The 24,434-nt window shown below is 42.9% G+C and overlaps 1 protein-coding gene across 1 annotated transcript in view; it reads right to left on the reverse strand.

Annotated features, from left to right (window-relative positions):
- The window catches only part of LOC311497432 (eukaryotic translation initiation factor 3 subunit H), a 54,528-nt gene extending 30,389 nt beyond the window's left edge, over positions 1 to 24,139 (reverse strand). The window contains exons 1-2 of the mRNA XM_084557744.1: positions 23,994 to 24,139; positions 15,619 to 15,775 (exon numbers count right to left, since the gene is read on the reverse strand). Coding sequence (XP_084413870.1) covers positions 15,619 to 15,775; positions 23,994 to 24,095 — 259 coding nt within the window. The 5' untranslated portion in view covers positions 24,096 to 24,139. The remainder of the gene's footprint in view (positions 1 to 15,618; positions 15,776 to 23,993) is intronic.
- Between the last annotated feature and the right edge of the window lie 295 nt (positions 24,140 to 24,434).

Below are 24,434 nucleotides of genomic sequence, written 5' to 3' on the forward strand. Positions count from 1 at the left end.
GTGTGCTTATGTTCTTAAATGTGTGGAAAACAAACTGGAAAAAGAATGTGCGAGATGCGCAATGCCTAAGGATGCCACGTAATGCATGCTGTACATCTAAAGTGAGTGTGCGTCTGTGTATGGTGGCGGGGAGGTATTTATCAGCTGGGAGCAAAAGTCCTCACCTTAGGCAGAGTCGTAATCAACAACCACCTACCAGTGTGTGCGCATGTGTGTGTGTGTCATGGACCAGACAGACAGTCCACACTCTAATAGTCAATGACACAAGAGGTGAAGTCCACTGGACCTTGCATGCTGCTGCAGGCCACAGCATCTCAACACAGGCAGTGAGATGTGCGTGAGTGTGTTTGTGTCTATGAGCGTGAGGATGCACGGACCTGTGTGTCACAACACATTCTAATCACCACCTTGACAGGCTGATGTGGCCTTGCCTGAAAAGCCGGCTGCGGATTAACACACACAGAAATACAAAGATACACCTGCACACAAGCCCCAGCTAAAGTTAACGTCAGTTGTTTTTAGTCAATTTTTACCATTTTCACAATTAATATACCAATTGATTTTCAGAGAAGTTGATTAATCCTTGTGTTAACGTACCACTAAGTAATTAAATCTCTCTTCTCATGATAACATGTTCTTATGTTAAATCTGTGACTGAAGGAACCGTTTCAAACTTTCACCTTATGATACCATTCATTTGAATTATTTATGTACAAAATGTTGCACAAACAGGCTTGAATGGAGATCATCTGTGTCATTTAGTTATTTAGGTATATGGACATAAACAAACTTAACTCAGAAGTGCACTGGAAAGCAGAGTTGCAACACTAGTGATTACTATCTGCTCTACTCTTTGTTGAGTTTTTGTGTGAAACTGTTAAGGTCACAACACTAACTCCAACTCCCAGACGCTGACCATCAAACAGGACTGACTATCATTTTGCAGTCTGAAAGCCGGTGGAAATTCCCGTTAAGGTGTTCGACCATAGTGATTCTGCTGCTGTGGAAGACCCTTTGGGTAAATATTCTCAAATTGGTTTAGGGCTTCTTGTCGCCACATTAAATACTTGGACATGTCGTCGCAGTCACAGAAATTCTCTCTCAAAGTTGCCATAAAGGTAAAATGACGTTATTGAACCACTGATGGAGAGATTAAGAGAAATTGTGATGAAAAAAACTCAAATTAAAATGATTGGTTTGGTTTCTTCTCCAGTTTAATCCATAAATAATTACATTACTTCAGATTGATCCGTCAATATGTTCTTAAAATCGACTCTGAAAAATAAAAGAAAAATAAAAACCTTTTGGATGACTGACACCGACAGGATTGCTAGTTTTGCTGGCTGCACTAAATGACTATTTCCTCATATTTGCCAGTGGCACTCAGTGGCGACGGCGAGCCATGCTCATCTCAGCATTTCATAAATACTTTAGAGCCAAGAGAAAAACAAAACAAATGTTGGGGCACATTACAAATTAAGGACATATTATTCTACCACTGTTTTGCTGAATGAAGAAGTGTGTAGTAACACAGCTGCTCCATTTTTCCCGTCTTACCCTCAGGACTTGGCGCACCAACTCTAATTTAATGAGTCCACACTCTTGACCCATTCATTCAGCACAGCTGACAACCCCTTTTTTACTCTGCACGCTATTCTGACAGTCATTTACTTGACAACACACACTCCAAGCTCTTTTTTTTTTTTTAAGGTAAAAGCAGAGTTGTTCTAGCAGTCTGTGGTTACACATTTATTTTGCTGCTTTCTTACAAAGTCCCTGTGACACGCAGTATGCATTCTATACAGCAAAACACTACATATATATATGCAATATTGTTAATTGCGGAGAACAAAGAAAATGTAGTTATAAAGCCTTGAGGGTGGCTGCCATGTTGTTTCAGTGATGGTCTTCTTTTTACCCACCATACATAAGGCTTGCTATTGCCGTAGATTAAAAAAAAAAAAAATACTGAAAACACCTTTAGATTTTAATGTACTTTTCTTTACCTCAAAGCCCATTACAAATCAGAGGTGATGCGTAGCGTTCCAGATGCGAACACCCAGTGCTCCATTCTTATCAGTGTATACTTGGGTCAATATCATTTATTTTGAGGGGAGCGCTCCAACTTCATGAACTGAAACGTGATCAGGCTCAAAAGTGAAAATGACAGCAGAGCATAATAAATGGAAAAGAAGAACAAAAAGTGGACAAAACGTTCACAATGTTATTGTCAAGGACGCTCAAGATTTTACATCATCAAAAGCCATGCATTGTCTGCGCCCATGAGGGGCAAGTGAGACAAAACCGTGGTGTTATCTATTCATTCCCACCCCACACTGCCAATGCGCAACAGCAATTACCATGAAAAAAAAGCACAGATAAAGGTATTTGAAAATATTTTCCTCCGTGGACTGTCGCTCAAGATAAAAATCCTCAACAGGTTGCCAGGTCCCGTCTAAAGTCACATTCGTTAGGCCGTGCCGCTTCTTTTCTCCCGCTGGCACAATACAATATGCCAATTAGGCCTTGAGCTAACAAACACCGCCCCTGAGCGAGCTCAAGTGTTACTTACATAAACATCGGATTGATTTATTCTATTTGTTCAAAATCACTCTCTCTCCCTCTCTGTCAAGCAAGCAGTCTTCACCTCTAGGCAGCGAAACAAACGCACGTACATATTGTAGACACAGACGCTGAAGGAGTTGTGTGGATGAAGGAGTGAAGAGCTCCAGAACAAAGAAGAATGAATGCTTTGAAGCAATGATGTAAATACAGTATCTGCATGACGGTACCGCAACAAGATTAATGAGGGCTACCGCTCAGCATCATTATGATATACATGGGAGATAGTGATAGAGAGGTGAAGAGAGGGGTGGTAAGGGGAGGAGATGTTGAGAAAAGGGGAGAAAGAGTGGAAGGTTTAAGAGGGTAAGAGAACGAGCGCCTGTCTTTAATCCAAGAATGCAATTTGCTAAGTGAGCACATTAAATAGAGCACAGAATGTGTGTGTGTGTGTGTGTGTTTGTGTGACACAGAGAGAGAGAGAGATATGGCACAACAAGGAGGACGCTGACCTGTGACACGGCTATTGATTGCCAGGGGTCAGTATACGGCAAGGAGAAAATGATGAGTCATGAGTTGACCCTGCCTATTGAATTCTAAATAATAAAAAAAATAATTATTATTAGATGATGGTTTTTATAATTTCCTTCAAGCAAGTTTAAAAAATAAATTTTGCTCAGAGGACAGCAAGTTCACTGTCAAAATACGACACCTGGTTTATTTCTTAAAATTTAAATCATCCTTTCCAGCACGCTGACTCTGTTTGAATACCTTTTAATGGCACTGTCAGCCAGGGCAGGGGAAACATGACAGCCAATCAACATTTCTCGGCAGCATGGTAAGGCACAGGCTTTCATTCATGGGTACTTTACTGGATAAATGAACAGGCCACGAATAAATGAATCATCGTTGCTCTTAATTTGTGCAGCTAATCATCTACATCACCTTACTGAACTCTACAGTAAATATATCAGTACACTTAGATCACTTCCTTTCCTGCGAGTTCCGTGAAACTCCACGGTGTATTCCTGCAGACGTAGTGCACCTTAGATACGACTGTCGGAGACATTATGTTCAAGAATTCAGTCCTCCTTGTTCTCTAAAGAGAAAAGAGGACAAACACTTTCTTCCTGCGCATTGTCAAGGTCAGCCAGTTCTGATGTAAGAGAGCAGATAGCGCGTCCTTCTGTCACGGCATTTTGTCGGTCCGTGCATGCGTTCGTCTGTCGGAAAAGGGGAGCAGTGATAAATGTGCAACTTGTCGGGAAGTAAATGGTGGTATCGAGTTGTGGTCTGGCCGGGGTGTCAGGAGAGGCGCGGGGCTAATTTTCAGCAGCAAGCCTATAATGGGATGTGTGTGCCTATTTGTGAGTGTGTCTGTGTCTTTGCGCGAGTGCACCCACCACGGTCCATGTTCCACCTGGCACAGTGGATTAGGTGCAATTAATCTTAGTTAAGCAAGCCCTGTGGAGAGCTGCCTCCCTTCCACGGGCACGCACATACAAACACACACACACACACACACACACACACACACACACCATGCCACAAACAGACACACAAACACCCCCTCAGTGATGCAAAAGACAGGGAGAGGGAATAGTGAGGCAGCTGCTTTGTGTGCATAACACGCTGATGAGTTCACCATATGCACATTTGACAGCGCCGCTTGTCACAGGGTTTTGTTTTTGTAGTGGGATTAGGGGGACAATGCGGAAGGGGAAATGGTGCGCGTTCATTTGTTTGGTAGCATTCGAGCACGTCCCGATTTATCTTTTTGAAATGGGGGAGAAAAGGAAGAGGAATTCTGCGTGATCTCCTTGTCAGTAGCTACTGTGACCATCTCCATCGTAAAAGGCTGGCTTGTACAGAGGGAATTTTAAGTTGTTCCGAGACCTGTGATGGTGATAATCCATCTTTGAAAAGATGAACAAGGCCAGAATCGTTGTGGGTAGCATCATTGAAAGCAGGGATCCACAATGGTTCGTCTTGAGCTGCTTCTTCTAATGCAGGGGTGTCAAACTGATCCGTGAAAGGGCCACTGTGGCTGCAGGTTTTCATTCCAACCATGCAGCACCCATGCAGTGGGTGTGGCTGGCAAGTTTTTGTTCCAATCAAGCAAGAGGACACCTGAAATGACTGTGAGAAGGCAGTTCAGTTGATTGATTAAGCCAAGTCAGGTGTGCTGCTGCATGGTTAGAATGAAAAGCTGCAGCCACAGTGGCCCTTTCACGGATCAGTTTGACACGTGTTCTAATGGATGAATTGAATGTCGTCAATAAAGCTGAAAAGGTCCTCTAGGTATATTCTGATTGATGCTTTGGGGTATATAAACGCATACAATTAATGGAATCATTTTATTTTGTGTTCATGAAAGAGCATGGAAGAAGTAGGAAGTAAGTCATGTTCATTTGCAGTATGGACGGCACCTTGCTCTTTTAAAATCCAGGAAAAAAAAGCTATAATATTTACTCTGAAAGAAAAGCCCTCAAATACCACGATAACATTCAAATCAATAAGATACAAAAGCAAGATGCAAAGTTCAGCAACTACACTATAAGTTCATGCATTCACCGGTGTATGTTCTCTCTGAATGTGCAGGAGTAATTAATCGCAGCCCCGCCCACTTAATTTGTCTCAACCAAATCCCTTGTGATCGCCCGTGTGTAAAAACAAAATTATACAACTATGAGTCTCACATGAGTAAACACGGGCCCATCTGTGATTAATAAAGCCCAACGGAGCGGCAACGAGGGTTGGAAAGCATTTCCAACATTCAGGTCTGTGGAAGTAACGGCCAAAAAGCTCTTTTTGTCTCTTGGTTAGATAATGGTAGCCGACAGTCAGCTAGAAGCACGTCCGAGGGTAAGCGTGAAATGGCTGAGTCACCTGTATGAAATGTGAACAACAGGTTTAGAGAGGAAAGGTAGGTTACAGGAAGGATTCAAGCTCCTACTATAGTGCTCTCGTCTTGGTGTTTAGTGGTCCCCCACAGTAGCCATTTGAAATGAAAATGAATTTCATGCTGCTGTCCCATTTACTCATCATTACCATTTTCCATCTTTTACCTGTTACTCTGTACCAGCATCTCTCTCTGACAGCTGCGCTCTTCTGTTTCTCTTTCCTTGTGCACCAATACTCAAGCTTATACTTTGTTGATCTCATTTCCCCCTCACATCAATCCTCCGTCCCTCTCCTTCTTGCCACCTTCTGCCCTTTCTTTTCATCTCTCTCATCCTTGTCACATCCCTTTCTCCGTCGTACCTTTCACCCTCCCCCTACTCCCTACAGCCCACCTGGATTAGCAGCGGCGACCAGTAATGGATTCTGCCCCCACCCCGCACACGCAAAATTTAATGTGGGGCAGAATCGTGATGAGACAAAGGAGCAGATGAATAAAACAGTGGAACTGATGGCAATGGTGACGGCACCCGGGGGACTCGCACTCTTGATTTATAACGCCAGGTGAGCATTCAAAAGCAGACACAGGCCCGGCTCGCTGCTAACAGCTGGCCTCAGATCTACAGAACAGCGCGAGGGAGACCGATGGAGAGATAGTGACATGAAGAGAATAAGAGACGGGGGACAACGGGAAAAGACAATGAGGGAGGATTTTTCAGTGCTTAGAAAAAGGCCAAGGTGCACCCCTCTACTGTAATACAGTGCACATATTTTCTTACTACTACCCTTAAAGGAAGGCTGCCCAGGGATTTCTAATTACTGAGGGAGTGCACGGAAAAACGGAGGGAATCAATTTCCCATTTGGGCAGGTAGAGTGATCTATTGAAGGGCTAACCCCAAGGTAGACCTTATCAGAAGGGGAGTGCACCAAATTTTATACAATATACACACACACACACACACACACACACTGAATAGTGTATTTACAGAGAAGAGCAACGAGATCATGGCAGAGGGGTTTTTAATTCCCCTGACTTCAATTAACCCAGTGTGAACATGTCTGCCACAGACGACAATTAAAGCTCCAAAAACCAAAGACTAACCTTGTAGACCCTACTAGAGGCAAATGCTTACGTAACTGGCCTTAATTCTTTCTGTTTGTGTTTTCATTTTGTTTGTTTTGCCATAGTTAAAGAAGATTTTTTTTTTTGTTTTTATTTCAGACAAAACCTCTCTTCCACTTTTCATTGCAGGATGGTCTCTCCATAGTCAAGAACTTATCAAGAAGGTTAAGCAAAATAGTGCAACACAGGTGGATCTACTTTGGTCTAAAACTGAACAGTTGCCACCTTTAGTCCTTAAGAATTATAGCACATCTTGGCTGTACTCTTGAGAACATAATAAAGATTTTCTGATCACACGGAGAATTTCTATTAGAGAAATATCAAACCTGATGATGCAGGTGTTTTACTTCAGTCTTCAAAAAAAAAACTACTTTGCTTTCCTTTGAATACGATCAGATTATTAACAGCAAAAGCCTTGATTCCAAAGATAACGTTGATGAGAAACTCTGAACTATCCATGCAGCAAAACAAAGCATTTATGGAGATGGAGTGTGTGCAGGCCAAGGATACTTCAGTCTGGTTTTGAGTCCATTCCTTTTGATTTTTTTTTAATATTACAAAGAGCAGGGTAGCTAGCTCATAAATATTATACACATCTACTGCAGGGCAAGGGGGACAAAAGAAAATGAAGGGAAAGAAGCGTGGAGAAGGAAAATATGCAGTGGAGGTGTCAAGGACCATTGGATGGGCGATGGACAAGTGCCAAAAGAATCAGAGGCAATTGTTGCAACTACCAACTGTTGTGCTTTTCCTCTAACAGTGCACCAATACCAAATAATGCCAAAATATTAGGTACACTGATGAAAACAGATGCATTCTAATATAACAGTCCTGCACTTAGTGCCCCTTCATTACAGTTATATGTTCAGTTTATGTTGAAAGAGTAAGAAAGGTGGGGATTCAACTGTATGATCTTTTGGAGGATGTTTGTGATGCTGTAAAACGATACTGAATTAAACGCCGTCCTGAAAAGAAGCCTAATCACGCAGGCGAGACAAATACCAAAGGGGACGTAACATGGGTATGTAGGACATTTTAAGAGAGCCATTATGAGGTCCAAGAACAACGGTGCACGGTATGAGTTTTAATTCATTCTTTAGTCTGATTTCATCATTGTTATTTAAATAACTGCAACCATAATGTCAGTCTTAAGATGCCAAATGTTTTTTTAAATGTCATAAAGAAACATAAAGAGAACGGGGCTGGAAGGGCTGGTTCTTGTGCTTCTGTTCGTTTTAGTGTTTTTGTCTAAGCAGCCAGATTTGTCTTGCAGGGAGGCATTTTCTTTATCTCACAGCCCAATCATATTCACACCAATCTGAAGTTATGTGGCTAATTGGTTTGCTGAGTAATTGAAAGAGTGGCAGCAGGAGTGACATACACAACAAATAACAGACTGAAAAGGGGGCGCCAATCAGCAAATATCCACCTTGTTAATGACTACAGGTTGTTTACACATCAAGAGTAACTTTCTGTGCTCTGTTTGATTAAGTGTCTTGTTAAAACTGGAGTGGCTACAAACCTGTTATATGTTGTCATGTCAAATGTCCAAATTAAATGTCTCTCTGGCTGAGTAAAAGACCATCATGTGGTGCCTAATAGGCCTGCCCACAAAAACACATCTCTAATTACTGTATAAGGGTGCTTTGCAAAACGAGCACCCTTAAAAAATGTTTGTTTTTTTCCCCCCCAACAGCCTGACAACCGTTCCCATCTTCTGGGCCAATATGAAGCATGATGTGATCCCAGACAGGGAGCCTGGCAGCCCCTACCACCTGTTTTGGGCACAGAACTAGTAGCTCGGCATGTGGCAGCAGGACACCCAGAAGGAAAGGCACAGCAGTTTAAAAATTACTTTCAAGAGGACCAGTCCCTACCAATTTAACACCTACAAGTGATACAAATGACACTAGAATAGCTTGTCATAAATATAAACCTAAGAGCAATACAGTAAAAGCCAAATTAATGCAAAAAAGAATACTATCTTTTGACCTTTAGCAATAGTATTCCCTCAAATCAGATGCATAACAGTTACTCCAGATATTTAATTGACTTGGCCATCGCTACAGTTCTTCCCAAAAAGAAAACCGAAACCAATTGTTGGCTATTTAAAGACAGAATTTTCATAAAATAAAATGCTCAGTTTCTAGGATAATTACCCCAACATGACATTTAGTTGGGTGCTTTCATCACTTCTCTCTAAATAGTAAATTCCTTTATCTCCTAATTGTTGTTGCGACAAGTATGCAAGGAGTATTGGGGGCTAGAGGATGTAGGTGGAGACAAAGTGGGAGAGAGAGAAAAAGATAAAAGAAGGGGAGACGAAGGGTACTAAAGGGAAGGAAACTGCAAGAAGAAAGAAAGTAAACAGTGGGAGAGAAGGGCCGAGGCAGTGTTTACCTGAGGCGAGTCAGGGAAAAAAAAAGGAGGAGAAAGGGATAGGTAGTGGAGGGTGGAGGGAGAGAAGGAGCAGTCTAATTTTGTTCAACCTCCAGGATACCTCCTCTTGCAGTTGAATAGTTGTCGTGCTGCGGGTTGCATATCAAACATATTTACCAAAAGTGGTTCTGAGCAACGGTTAGTTTGATACGGTCTCTCCTTACAAGCCAAAAACGCTGACCAATCATGCTTTATGCGGCTGTGAATAGCACTGAGCCACAATTCATCAATTGTTAAACCAACCAATATTAACAATTTGGAGGGATTTCTTTCTTCTTTTTTTTTGTATGTGCTTACAAGGGATGTCCCGATCGAGTATTCTTTGGGCTTGACACCAATCTGGGTCTTTTAATATTATGGTTTATTCAATACTAAGTTTGATCAAATAATTATAAAATGTCAACTAAACACGTATCTGCCTTTTAAATGTGACACACCATACATTATTCTTCCAAGAGAGACTTGATTAAAATACCGAAGGCCCTTGTTCAAATCTCTTGAGCTGGTCCGCTTAAAATATTGATGATATGAAAAAAAGGGTTTAAACGGAAGAATATGACCCCTGAAACTGACGCCACCAGATAGAGTGAGATGCCTCACTCCGCTGACGTTGTTAGGACTTACAATCTTTGGCAGAATACAGACCGCAGAGAGAAAAGAAACCTGGCAATAGCCTGGGTTTATTTTGGCCCGTCATCAAGTTACTCGCAGAATTACTTTTAATTAACAGCTGATACGATCTGCCAACGGCGACGTTTGTCATTTTAAAACGAGCAAAAGCGATGATCGGTGGGTTGAAACGAGAGGTCGGTTTCTGAATGTCATGTACACTGATCTTTACCAATGTGAAAGAAAGAGCGGAAATAACGTTTTTTTGTAAGCTAAGCGGCTTAGCAAATTCTACCAACCCGGCTGTCAGAACAGATGCAGTCAACGGTGTGTCCAAATAATCTTTCATAGTGTAGTTCTCACATGGAGTGAAATGGTTGCAGCGTTGAGCACGGCTGTCATTAAGAAGAGAAGACCACTAGCAGGCTGAGATGGAGGATAGTAAGGTAAGGAGTGGATTTTGAGCCGATTATTTAAGTCGATAACCGATCCATTAAAATATGTCTGGATCATTCTTGATAATGATCCTTAGGACAGGCTGGGGACATTCTCTAGTGTGGAAACCTTTGGTCCTGGCATTCATGTGAATGTTACTTAGACATGTAGCACCCAGTTAAACTGCTGCTGACACAGCAATGACAGCAGCAGTCATCCCCAGCAGGACAATGTGGCTTGACCGGTTTAAAGGGCCTGTTCAGACCTTGCATTAAGATCCACCATGGGGAATCTGATTTCAAGTGACCAGCGTAAAGTGCAGGTGTGAACGCCCACAGGACACATTGCATTTGAGAGATCTGAACTTTGACCACATTTGGAGGTGGTCTGGGATGTGTCCGCATTCCTTTGGTAAAGTGGTGAAGCAACTGAGTCACCATTAAAGACCTACACAACAGGGGTGCTCCTGCATCAGTGGAGTTTTATCTCATTCATTCAGAAAAAACACACATCCATTATGAATGATTGCCCATTACGGAATAAGCACCATAAGTGATGTCTTTTCATTAGTAATGAAAGCCTTTTAAAATATTATGTCCTTAGCTGTTAACTAACAAAATAATAAATAAACCTAAGCAAGAATTAACAAATGGAAGTAGTTAACATGAGTACATGAGTGTTTTTCTGTCATTAAATAACGTAAAATCATGTGATTAATTATTGATGCGATCATGTTGATGAACGAGGAGCCGCGTGTGGTTTAAAGTTAGGCATTTTCTCAATCTCCCGTGTCTTTATTTACCTTTATTACCTGATATCACGGTGCGTATGGAAGCTTCCAGGCATCAGTTATAATCTGAGGTCGGTGCAGGTCTAACCAACGTCAGGGCGGAGATCAATAAATAATAACTTAATGTGTGTGTGTCCAAGAGATGAGACACACAACAAACAGCGCTGTTCTCGGTTCTGGATCAGCGATAGAGATCCATTAGAGATAGCCGCTGCTGCAATATTCTACTTCGCCCCAGATGATGTCAGTGTTCATTTACATACAGAGCGCAAACCGAGATCGGATCTGGAGAGCGAGCTGGAGATGCATGTTAATGTCAGGTCTGAACACGCGTACGTAAAGCTGGTCACATGCGACTGGATTGCCCGACATGTAAGGTGTGAACGGGACAAGAAAAAAGCCCAAGGTGTTCACCTGGCCTCCGAACTCTCCTGATCCTGAACTGATAAAGCATCTGTGGGATGTTCTACAACAAACCTGATCCACAGGCCCTCCATCCCTTCAACCCAAAGGTTTCCACTACCAATATCCTGGTGCCAGACACTACAAGCTCAATTCATTTAGAAATATGCAGTTTTAAAAACATACGGTTTCAGGTTATTTGTGTGTCCTTATAGAGTTCTCTAAGTTTTTGGTATTACTTTTCACAACATATTTTACTGTTAGTACACCTGCTGCGAGAAATATCCGGATCTCTGCAGCTAGCTCGATGTGGGTCTCTTCTTCCAGCCACATTCTTCACTTATGTCACTTCAACACTGTTTGCTGTAAACTTTGCGAAGCGCTCCGTTTGTAATAACTTCAGATGGGAGCTGCTGCCCACAGTTTTTTTTTTTTTTTTTTTTTTCAGCCGTTGGTGGAAATATAAAGACATTGAACACCAATCTTTGTAAACCTGCACAAGAATAGACAGGTGCATGGCAGAACGTGCAAGGATGCAACAAGGAAAAATAAACACCCACCCGCTGTCAAAACCTGAAATACAGCAACATTTCAATAAACTGACATTATGTGTTGGCAGAGGTTAGCGAGAGCCATAATGAGAGGCATATGGACTGGCACATAATGAGATGAAAGCTGTGGTGTGTTCGTAGGGATCCGCAGTAATAGCAATCATCTAGCACAAGGTTTATTTTAATATTTGACTACTGTGTGATGTATGTAGGTTTATGCATCATAAACATGTGTTTTTCTTGTCTAACAAATCTTTTTTTGCAGTTGATAGAGATGTTTTTTTGCGTATTTCAGGGAAGGTGGGAGACAAAATTAAATTTTAAGTGCGCCCATGTCCCTAATAATCTCTCTGTAGCAGCATGCCTCCTCTTTGTATTATCACCGATATCACAACAAAGGAAAAGGGGAAGACGGCCAACGTACATTATTAACATGCTACTTGTGTTCCTCTATTGCCTAAAATGCCTAGAGAATAACCGCCTGTAGTTCGAGACATCTCTCTCCATACATTTTGTCAGCGATGCAAGGACACAGTGTGCAAGGACACAGGAGATAGGAGGGTTGGGGATCAGCCAAGGTTATTTCTTTCTTTTCCTTTTTTTCTAAGGCTGATTCTGCAGTGTGCGCTCAATTACTCTTTCTTTATCTTTTTCTCACTCATTCTGGTCACATTTGATGGCACCGACTGTCCTGCAAGCACAGCTCCACACTGGCACCTGTTGATGAAAAAGCAGCATAGCACGCGCACACACACACACATACACACACACACACACACACAAACACGCAAGAAGATAGAAAACCTAAACAGTCACGTAGCTGCCAATCCTGTCCATGACTCCTTTAGGTGTATTTTGGAGGTTGATGTATTCTATGGGGTCTCCAGCAGGCAATGAGTCAGTGAAAGATTATTCAGGTGTATACACACACACACACACACGCACACACACCCACTATGCTGCAGACAAGTGCAGAGGCCGATACATCTATACGTGTGGATCTTCAAAGCAACAAGTATCCAGGGTGTCCGATGAAGCCAGGAGAAGAGAGGCGCGTGCTGCTCAGTCTTTATAGACTTCTCAAACATCTCAAACTTTATCTCGGGGTGTAACGATTAACTGATATGTATCAGAGGCTTATGTAATGATCATAAAGATATGGCTACATATGGGTCCAAAATAAACTCAGTTGGAAATTCATCAAAAATTCATACGCTTGCAAAAAACTGATGTTGGCTAAATATACACCGATCAGGCCCAAACCTATAGGACCCAAAGGCCCCCACTAAGAACACTCTGTTGCCAGACACCACAGGACACCCTCAGAAGGCCCATGCCCATTCTCTGATGAGTTACATTAACATGCAGGACTGCAGCATTACTGAAAATACTGGATTGAGACAGATGTCCCTGGTACCCGAAGGCCTTCCCAGAGATATTATTGAGCACTGCTGCCCATCATATGTCAGCACTGTGACTAAGGCCATTATTTTGGATGACCTCATGTGAACCACACTCCATTTTACCACATTCCCTGCTCGAGCATCTCCAAGAGTAAGTTTTCAGGTAGACGTGACTGCTTCAAAGTCCGACTCACACTTCAACGTGACATCGTTCCGTCTTGTGTAGTCGGTCGAGGCAACCTGGCCCAACACCTGCACGCGCACAACACCGACAATTAGATGCAGCAGAGTAGTCGAGGCAGACAGAGAGAGAAGAGTGGCCAGGCTGGTCAGCGTGTGTGCGTGGGAAGACAATTCAGGCTGGAGTAGGAGAACAAAATGACCAAATGTACAGGCATAAAATCCATTTCTCATGATTTGTATGCGTAACAATTGGACTCCTCAGAGTAATTGTCGGTCCGTGGTGCAGATTTAGTGGATAAAATCAAGGAGTGTAGCATAGCCTTTTTTTCTGCAAGCACAGAAAGCGGAGACACAAGGAATCTGTAGCTGCAGAGCCGTTTGAGACTGAGGGCCTCCCCTCAGAAAGAGCTAAGAAAAAAGGCGCTCCCTCATTTAATCTTTTTTCCTCAATTGCTGGACGCCTGTGGGATCATGATTATTTTATTTGATCGCACAGACACTCAACAACAGAGGCAAGATAGCCTAATGTTGCTGTTTGACAATTCAAAGAGGTCTCTCCTTCGGCATTTATTAGTTTATAACAACGTACCCCAGAAGCGCTGTATCTTTAACTGTATCTTTAATCAAACAGCATGTTCAGGCTATTCCATGTGATCTTCTTTTGATAACTAAGCACTTGAAAGCCCGCCTTGGTCTTCGTTAGTATGTAGAATTCTGATTTAAAACACCAAAATGAGTTAAAACCCAAAAGAACACACGGCATGAAAGACTTCCATCACATGTCCATTTTGACTTCGATTCCGTCATACTCCCAGATAACCTGAAGCGTGCCACCTTTTTGCAGCTCCATCAAAATCCCTGCTGAGGGGGAGATTTCTATTGTAGCCCTGTGAGTTTCTCAGAGTTCACAGCCAGGCGCTACACACTGAAGCCCTTGTTAACTTAAAAGGAGTGACAGATGGAAAGACCAATGCATCAAAAGTCAACAACACACCAAGCCACGACGCTCACCAGCACAGACACACACACACACACACACACACACACACACAGTGAGCTGTTCCTGACACTAACGACCTTTAGCCACCCTTGGCGCTTGTGCATCCCGCTGAATTTCTGACGGTCGCTCATTAGCAGAAGGGGCCTGTTAGACCAGGATTTTCTCCCTTTCCTCCTTTACTCTGCATCTGCTCATTTTCCTCCCATCCCGCAGTGTGGCTTGTGGCTGAATTTGTTGTGCTAACAAGGAGCGAGAAAAAACATGGCGAGATAGCGGCGGGGCAAAGGTCAGAGGACGCGCCATCCTTTGATATGGACGCTGATGGGAGGCAGGAAGGGGATGTATGTGTGTGTGGATTAAAAACAAAATCAAAGCGATGCATTTTTGTGCTGACCACGTGTAATCCAAAAGCGGGATAATTCGATCCCTGCACCACTGCCCTCACATCAACCCTGGCCCTGACAGTGTAGGACACCCAGCACCTAGCTGACTTAGTCGTAAGTCAGCGTCATCCTTAACACTGTGCCGGGGGACATCTCATGCACAAACGCAAGAAAACACACACTGACATTCAGTGAGTTGATGATATGATTGTACTCCTCTGCTAACATCTATATCAGTTTTTCAAGGTCTCAGTAGGCTAACAACAGTGATCCCCAACCTATCCCTCAAAAGCACATATGTGTGAACTAATACTCAATTCTGCATTATATTACTACCAGTTATAGCTTTTGTTCTGAGCACTTGCTGTATTTCAAGGATCGGTAATACACCAGGGGCTAGGATTACAGCTTCTGTTCACACACTTAATTTAATTTTAATGAATGCGCTTAGCGCAATATCTGATATAACTTTATAACTTCGTGGCTCAAAAAAGTAATCAAATGAAATGATACCAAATTACACAAGCAGCAACAATACTTTCGTTTTTCCACTGCAATGTTTTCAGTGCCATCTGGTACAGCAACTCAAGAACTTGGTGCTAATTAAAAACGTAATCATCCGCATTTGCAATTCATAATGCCGTGCAGCACAATTTAAATCACAAAGAAGCGTTTGTCTTTAGTTGAGTTACAAACATTTGACAGCAAGCAAACACCAAAAAAGTCCACATTGCTGAAGCCTCCAAACATGATCACCATTTACTGGTCGACGCCACTGTTTTCTGAGTGTGTGTGTGCGCATGTTTCCAGTTGCAGGAGACACCGCTCTCGGTTACCTTCATCGAAGTCTGCATCGTCCTCGGTGTGCTGGGGGAAGGGGAAGCAGTTGGTGATCTCCAGCCGGTCGTCGACCACCAGGCCCAGCAGGACGCCCTGAACCACCTCGCTGCCCTGGCCCTCTTCCTGGTAGTGCTTAATAATCTTCATCACCACCTGTGAAAACAGACAAGAGCCACACGGCTGCTTTATCAAACTGTCACAGCAGAAAATAGAAGATAACAATAAGAGTTTCTGGAAAGTGATATCAATTTCTGAACCGGAGATCGTCTTTTTATTCTTTCCATTGTTTGTACGTTTCGTGTTAATGTATTCTGTCATTGTTTGATTTATGCTATCCAATTCAATTGTGTCTCTGCTCGTCATGTTGATTTGTGCTCATTAGTCTGTGCTGGGATTATTTTGGTTGGGATGATTTTTTGAAGCCAAATGGGTCTATTTGCAGTAAGGCTGAGGGTATCAACCAAAAGTCATATCTTGATATTTTTTAGCTGGAAGGCGACATACAATAAATATCTCGATATTTTTTCTGTTAAATAATCGCTATAAAAAATATTTGTTTGCGTTTTTTCATGTTTTTTGAGATGTTCCTAAATCGTTTCTGTGTGTGTGCCTGTGTCCGGCTGCATCCTGCTGGGGATGGCTGCTGTCATCAAGGAGTGTCATTGCTATGGGTTGGGGGTGCCTGGTCTGGTCTAGGTGGGTGCCACATGTCTAAGTAACATCCACATGAACACCTGGTCCAAGCGTCTCCCAGCAGAACATTGAATTGTCACAAGATAGTCAGTACTTCTCCTGTCAGTGATCATAATGTTGTGGCTGATCGGTGTATCTGTACTGTAATGCGTAGATAAGTACTGTTGGATAATTATTCCAGTTCATAATTTGATTAAGAAATTTCTCGTGAATGCTAAATGATTTCATCAAGGAGCTAAAAATATTCAGCAGGCCATGCTGAAACGTTCTACAGCACATAGAAGAATTAACATTATGTAAATATGTACAGCTACATGGGAGCTCAAGTGATTAGTGGCAGTTTCACTACGACTTTTATTGTGAGCAGTGGGAGGCTTCGTCTCGGCTACAAAGACTCCAAACACATCAATTTACAGCGCAGAAGATGCACCCTGACCATCTGATATGTGAAACAAAACATGTAATGGGTTTGTTGTCACCGTCTGGTGAGACGCTTACATTCCGGCAAGCCTGTCCTCCCCTGCAGCTCGCACAATAATGATATAGTGAGAGTACTCTGGTGTGATGGATCATGAGGATGAACTGGATGTGCAGAGGTTACACAAACGCTGCAACAGTTATTCGTAGAAACAAGCGCTTGCCGATTGCCTGTGTGATAGGGAGGCGCGGATCGGCTCAGACGCCATGCGAATCCGCATGCATAAATCATCTACATGTCACCCAGCCGCACTAATTTTTTTTTTCCGGATTTAGTGACCCGCACCTCATCACACATAACCACTACTTCTGAGTGGGTTGTATGTAAGTGTGACAGTGTGGTCACGCCACTCTGAAATAGGCCGGTTTTAAATAAATTACCATGAAAATGAACATGGCAACATGTATTTCTACAACAGCCTGACATATTTTAATCTATCAAGATAAAATAATGAATATCTGTCAATTCATTCCTCATGAAATTTTTAGAGAATGCATAGCAAAAGATTTCCTCATCGTGATGAAGGCCATTATTTCCCCCATCTGCAACCCATCGCCTATTAATGAGAATGTTTTAATGACCCGGCACGTCCAGCGTGCAAATCAACCAGAGGATGAGACTGCTGTCTGTGAACATCTGTGGGTGTTGCCCACTTGAAATTTGCATGACTAGGGTCTGCAAGGACTAGATACTAGGAATGCACCGAATATTCGGCCACCGAAAATTTCCCGCCGAAAACCGAAAATACACCGAACATTTTCGGCCTTTTATCACCGCAACAACGCGGACGAAACAGGATGTTGTGATGACAAGCAAAAACCGCAGCCAGCACAGGCTTGTCTGGAATGGACATATGTCTGCGGCGTGGACGTATTTCAATATATAAAGTGTGATATAAATATTATGGTGGTGGTGTCTTCATTTTCGGTTTTCGGTTTCGGCCAAGAATTTTCATTTCGGTGAATCCATACTTAACTGCAGTTGGAGGAATCCGTTTTAATCAGTTTGTTTAATTGTCAGCAAGTCTCTCGTCTTTAAGAACTGAAGACGCCATTGCGGCTATTTCAACCTCCTGAGTGGACAACAAAGTTAGTGACACTGCCGTCTCTAATCTTATGTACTAACCTGGTAAAAAATGCCAAAAAAATATTTTGTGAAGCTACAGTGCTCAGGTAGGTAGCGCACTGCAAAAGTTGGTGGCAGGTTACCTAGCAACACTGGCCTTTAAATGCCATTCACTCACTGCCAAGGGAACCACCCGCCAAGGCCTGGAGCTCAAGTTTCCCTTAAACATTTCGAATCATTTTTCTTCTTGTGAATGTTAATCTCGTATGAGTGGGAGAACATATTACACATGTTACACGCACATAATGTGTGCCACCTCACTAAAGCTCCCCATACATCTGTGTTAAATTGCATAATAAATACATAGTCACACCGTTCTGCAGTCTTCAGTGACCGCTGAGCTCTTGCATAAACCCGCAAAATTGTCAAAAAGAAAAAGCTCTGTTATGTTAAGAGGAAATTCTGGGACAAGTTACTCAGGCAATCACCGACTATGGCTGAGTGCTGGAGCCTGCAGTGGTAAGCACCACCTGCAGGCTCCAACTCTGGAGCAGCACTGAACTTGAGTGCGTACAAAAGGCCAGTTAGTATTCAGCACAGCTTAGCAATTTACACTGGAGAGAGAAGAGGCGGCACGCAGAAAAATTTTAAGAAAAATGCTACCCCGGTAGAGTGGGAAGGGTATATTTGGACTTGCGGTCCGATATCCCACATCATCATGCTTCATCTGGACAGAGCGTCCATGCATCATGATATGCATTTAATTTTTAATGCCAGATAAAAATGGGCCAATAGGACAGGTCTCCACATGATTCAGGAGGGGGTTTAAGCTCCAGAGCGGTGTCACCGACACCAAGGGCGGCAGAGACGGGGCTAGCGCACACTTCTACACAAACATTTATTTGCAGACAGACACGGACATACACCGAACCGTCATAAGACCGGCAAAACAGAAAGGCCGTGGCAAAGAGTAGAGAAAAAAGGCAAAGTGTGTAAATGAACGGGAACAGGACAAAAGGCTGAAAAGCATAGTGTGTTCGGGGAGAGCATAAATCACGCTGATAACAGAGTGGGCAGGTCACAGCCAGAGGCATTAATAATACACACATAGACCATACAGGGTGGCAGTGCTGGAGCCACGCTCACAACAAAGCATCCAACACCACCATGAGAGAGCCCTTACTGGTCTCGGCTAGTCACACACACACATACATATACACGCATGCATGCTCTTCTGGGAGATGATTTATTTCAATAGACCCTGCTGGACCCTGTCATGCAACAAGTAAAAGAGCTGAGGGCGGGAGACGATGTGGGGGGGGAGCGGGAAGAAAAACAAATCTCATTCTCTGCCTGCCCGCCTTGGCTTTTTCTGACTGAGAGGGGAGGAAGGTCTGAGGAATAGGTCGGTGGGGAGCGAGATGGATGGAAACAGAGGGAGGAGAAAGTGAGAAAATGTAAGAGTGAGAATTTGATGGGGAAGGTGGTGAGGCAGGGCAAAAAGAGAAAGGAACGAAGGAAATGTAACACCGAAATGTGACAGAGAGAAACCAGAAGAATGTAGAAAATGACGACAAAGGAGAGGCAGGAAGGGACTAGGTGAGGACGGGGAGAGCAGACAGGTGTAGAAATGACAGCAAGGGAGACGACGGGGGGATGCAGCAGGGAAGAAGAGGGCTACAGAGGCCCTGAAAACCAACAGCGCCGGCTGCTTTACAAAGCCTCCCCCTGCCCTCCCTTTGAGCTTTGTCTCCTTTCCCTGCCCACAAATAGCTTTTCTCGTCTCCCTCCATCAGTAAGCGCAGATAGCACAGATACACAATGCTTTCAGCTATCGCACTCTTGGCAATCTGTTCATCACACACTTAAATAGCGTCCATCTGGAAATGGAGCAGGTGAGAGACGGACAATGGGCCAAAAACAACTCCAGTAAGGTCAAACAAATAGGGCCAGATTGAAACAGGGTTTTAAGAAAACTCCAGAGGGGAAACTGGAGAGGCATCCGCACCACAAGAAAGGGAGGGAAGGAAGAAAAGGAGGGAGGGAGGGAGGGAGGGAGGCTGCAGTGGATTTGTAGAACTGAGTGAATGCCATCAGGTATTGTAAGCAATGCTTGGAAAGCTCCACGTTGGTGCAAACTTCATGCAAACGCATAAAGGCCAACACTCTCAAGTACTGTGTTTTCTTGCTACTCTCATTCACACACTCACATATGATGTTATTGATCTAGCTCACCAGCTGCTAGCCCAGCGAGCTCACCTCATGTGGAGAGGCCCAAGATTGATATGTGGACAGCGTATTATAAATCAACAAGCTTAAAATTGAATTGTGCAAAATCAATTGCGGTCAAATCCCCCGTCGGCTGCCTTTAATTTTTATCATAAATCTTCTCTCTCGCTCACACAAAAGGGCTCCTATTCCTGCCACAAAGGGGCTCAAGTTATGAGAAAGTACAGCGAGAGAGACGATCCCGTAATGAGTTTTTTTTATTTTGCGTCCGCTGAAGTGCAGGCGAAGTCTACACTCGACGTCGGCCGTAATATACTCGACAGAGAAAACACTTTTGTGCGGCGTGAGTCATCTGTTGGGTTAAGCCATAGATGAAGACCACAGAAGATTCCCACTTCATCCGCCAGCTTTTGCCTGCTGGCTGAGAGAGATCTTTCTCAAACATGTTTGATTTTGTCGTGCCAAGTCTGGCTTGTAATGTGAAGTGTGCAAAGACGGGGATATGGCAGCCAGTGACCCAGGCAACTACATTTGGGAGGTGTTATTTCAACGTAGGGGAAAGAAGTGATCCAAATTAATTTTGACAGACAATTAACTGTAAGCACAACAGCTGCTTGTTCTGCCGTTTAGCAGAAATGACTTTTACATCAAATAAGACGGCTTGTGTTTTGGATCAGTTCATACACGTAATGCGGTTACAAATCAGGGGTGCTTTCAAACCTAGATTTCGTTCAGATTCAGGGACATAATATTGCTACAATTTAACCTTGGTTTAGTTCGTGTTCACGAGGCAATCGAGACAAAATTCTGACACGCCGTCAACACTACATGCGTGCTAATAGTTTTAGTCATAATTTTGCAGATTTCAGGAAATCAGGAAATAATCATATCACAAATAGAGCATCAGCAGAGAGTGCGGGTGCTGGCGTTTATTGCTGTTCTGTGGTTCATGTACCAGTGTTCTTCTTGTAAATTATCAATTTGATGTGTCTTCCAACAACAAACTCGGTGTGAAAGTGGCGTAACTTTTGTAAGAACGTCATTAGAATTTTTGGTTATCAATTTTAAGTAGCAGCCACTAAATGTATTTACAGTCAGTAGCTACCTCACCGTATAGAAGGTTTTATTGTTCGACGTACAAATGCAAATCCCCACACTGGATTCATGAGGAATTGGATCTTAATGATATTAGCTTCACAGTTTACTCTCCACTCTGCTGATGGTGTATCAGATCCGTAATAACTTGCTGAACGCAAACCCGAGCCAGCTCGCACCCGGTAGGAAACAAAACAAAAAACTGTCATTTCTGTTCGTTTCTGTGTTGGCAGATGAATTTAATGTGTTCAGTGGTTTAACTATACGAGAAGCAGCCACTGCGAATTAGAAAGTTGGCCGACAGGCTGCACACCTCCTTCTCGGCAAGTTAAACAACATCACAGTGTCCTGCTGTTGTACGGACCAGTGAGACGTGCAAAATCTGATCATTTTGACATTTTTTTTATTATTATTATTATTATTTCAACAGTGCAAGCTTCTTTGACTGTGTTTGTGATATATGTTTGGCGAAGTAAGTGTTATATGAAGGCACCAGCATAGTACACTGGCACCGCGTTGGTGCTTCTCAGACCTTTGCAGAGGTACGTCTACTTACTGTCTGCTGCAACTTTGTGACTGTGTCAAAAACATGTGGATATAGGCTACTTAATTAAATATTTGTGCTGTTGATGGGCATTTACATTTGGTCCAACCATGATGAAGAACTGGACCAAAAACATCTTTGTAGCGGAGTAAAACTGAGTTTTAACACAGCGCCACCATCCAGGGGCGACACATTATTAGATTACGGGAGGGCTGAACGCAAGTATGTCTCTGTAGCCTCTGCAGTTCTTGCATTCCCAGAGTCCTTCACTCTGCGTGGATGGAGAGCTGCGCAACTGAACCATAAAACCACCGTAGCCATCTGCTGTGGTGCTAAAGCAAACCTGGATGTCAACAAATCAACCAGGGCTGACTCCAATAATAAATATCAACATAAACAGTAAATTTTGTACGGTGCACTTCCTGTCAATCCCATGGTTATGAACTCGAGGCACGCTTAAGAACCTCAGAGGGAGTGGAGACTGCTCTGCCACAGTGTGGGTATCATTCCTATATTCAATGAAAAAATGTGCTACTGTTGCGTGAAATGTTGAGATTAAACTCGCCTTGGCATGTTTCCTGCCTTTTCATGTCCCGGAGCTTTTAAAAAATAAAATAAATAAATCACAATGCCGTAACATCCTGTACAGCGTGCTCTGACTTTTCTTTAAGCCATGGTGTCCACAGTAGTGCATCATACGTCAGAATAAATGAATAAATCATTTTATTAAACATGGAGGCAAACGTGTGATCTCAGTCGGTGTTTAACCGAACGCACTCCTGTGCTGCACTCCAGTCCTGTGGCAGCATCAACCGCTGAAACCTCTTCAAAAGCAAGGAAACAATCCAATTCTACTACACAGCAGCGGTGAAGCTGTCTAAGGGCAACCCTCCAGCTAAACCTCCGACAGCCGGGTCATGATGCAACACAGCAGCAACTGCCGCATATCAATGCATTCAGGTGAAATGCGTTTCATAACTCTACCTGAAATAGACATCTTGCCTTCTACAGTCTGAATCCGAACGGGGTCAAACATTAAAAAGGTTGCTGACGGTTATTAATTTAAGTGCTATTAAAATGTTTGGTTGGTAAGGCTGAGAAAAGAAATTAAGGAACTCTCATTAGAAGACTAAATAATACACATTGAGGTGAAATATTTAGATTTGAAATTAGAGCCCGAGACTCCAGGGCAGCTTTAATGAGCAAGATAAAAGGAAGGCAGCAGCTGGCAAGTTAACATCCTGCTAGTGCGCTCAGGCACACCAGGAAAATAAGCTGCTTTGTGTCCAGTGCAGTTTAGGACAGGGGCAGGGGGAAAGTGTGTGAGCAGCAGCGAAGCAAGTTTGTCCTCTGCTGCTTGCATGGAGGTACTACAGATTATAAAAACAGAAACAGATGGTTGGATGTTCAATTTCAACTTGTGCCACAGATTAGTTGTGAATGATTACAGGGGCTACAATCCTTTTAAAAGTGACCAAACTGTAGATAGTTCCCCCAAATGTCATAATAATCCCAACAGTCCCCCCATCCAAATCCCACTAAAGTGATAAGTGTGCCGAGTCTGAAAAGTTCAGTGAGCAGAGGTGGGCATTTTGAAAATCTGACCGGAGTAATATGAAAGTATTCACGTTTCATCTACTAGCTATCACTAATGAGGTACGCTGTGCTCTGTGATATGAAAAATGCTTTATCATAATATTTAATTATGTGCAACCACAACATTTTTGCATTCATACCACATCCATTTGAATTTATTATTTAAAATCAAGAGCTTGTCAATTCATCTACAATAGTTTTTCTGTACTGTAATCTGGTTTATTAATACTTTTTGTACTTAACATGGCAAATACATATCTTATTTTAAGGTCACTGCAGGATTATAGAAATATCCGGCAGCATTATGGTGCCCGCCTCCACCCGGGAGGTCCCGGCTTTATTTATTAAACGCCCCCCGAAGCCCTCTGGAAGCTACAACAGTAGCTAGCTTAAAAGACTAGCACTGTTAGCCTATTATTAGCATACCAGACGGTTGTAAGACTGTAAATAGATCATTTTGTCTTATTTTTTCAGTGATGTATTACACTGACTAACATAAGATACGCTAAAGGGGTTGATTTGCGTATTTAACAGAAGAAGAAACTGCTACACATCATCTCTCCGCCATGATGATGCTCACACTTTAGCATCCACATATGGTACCAACGGTTTCTCTGTCGTCCGTTAACAAAACTCAATACGCAGCCACACAGCACAGCAGCGACGCTTACCAGTCCCTCAATCTGGATCTGTTTGACGGGGGAGTCCAGTGTGCCGGCTGGAGTAGCCAATACTGCGGTTGCTCCTGAAGTAGATTCCTTACGGGCAGCCATCTCTGAACCGGTGCACGCGGAAAAGGGAGGAATGTATTCGGTGACGGACGTTTCCGGTAATGATGTGTACGTTTTCCTGTCCGTATAGCAACAATGGCAAAATAGTTAGGTTCCTATATTCGTTTGGACCGATTGTTCGAGCCGCCTGCTGACTAGTGACCCACTAAAAAATAAAATTAAAAAATTAAAAAAAACACAATAGACCCTGTTGTGTTCTTTAAATTAAAGTATTAGGATAGATAAAGGATCAAAATTTATGAGAAACACTTCCATCACTGCTATTTTATTGAATTAATGGTGAACCTGACTTAGCATTACTCAAATAGTAGAACACACTAA

Source organism: Chelon labrosus (assembly GCF_963514085.1).
Source record: "Chelon labrosus genome assembly, chromosome: 12".
Taxonomy (NCBI): Eukaryota; Metazoa; Chordata; class Actinopteri; order Mugiliformes; family Mugilidae; genus Chelon; species Chelon labrosus.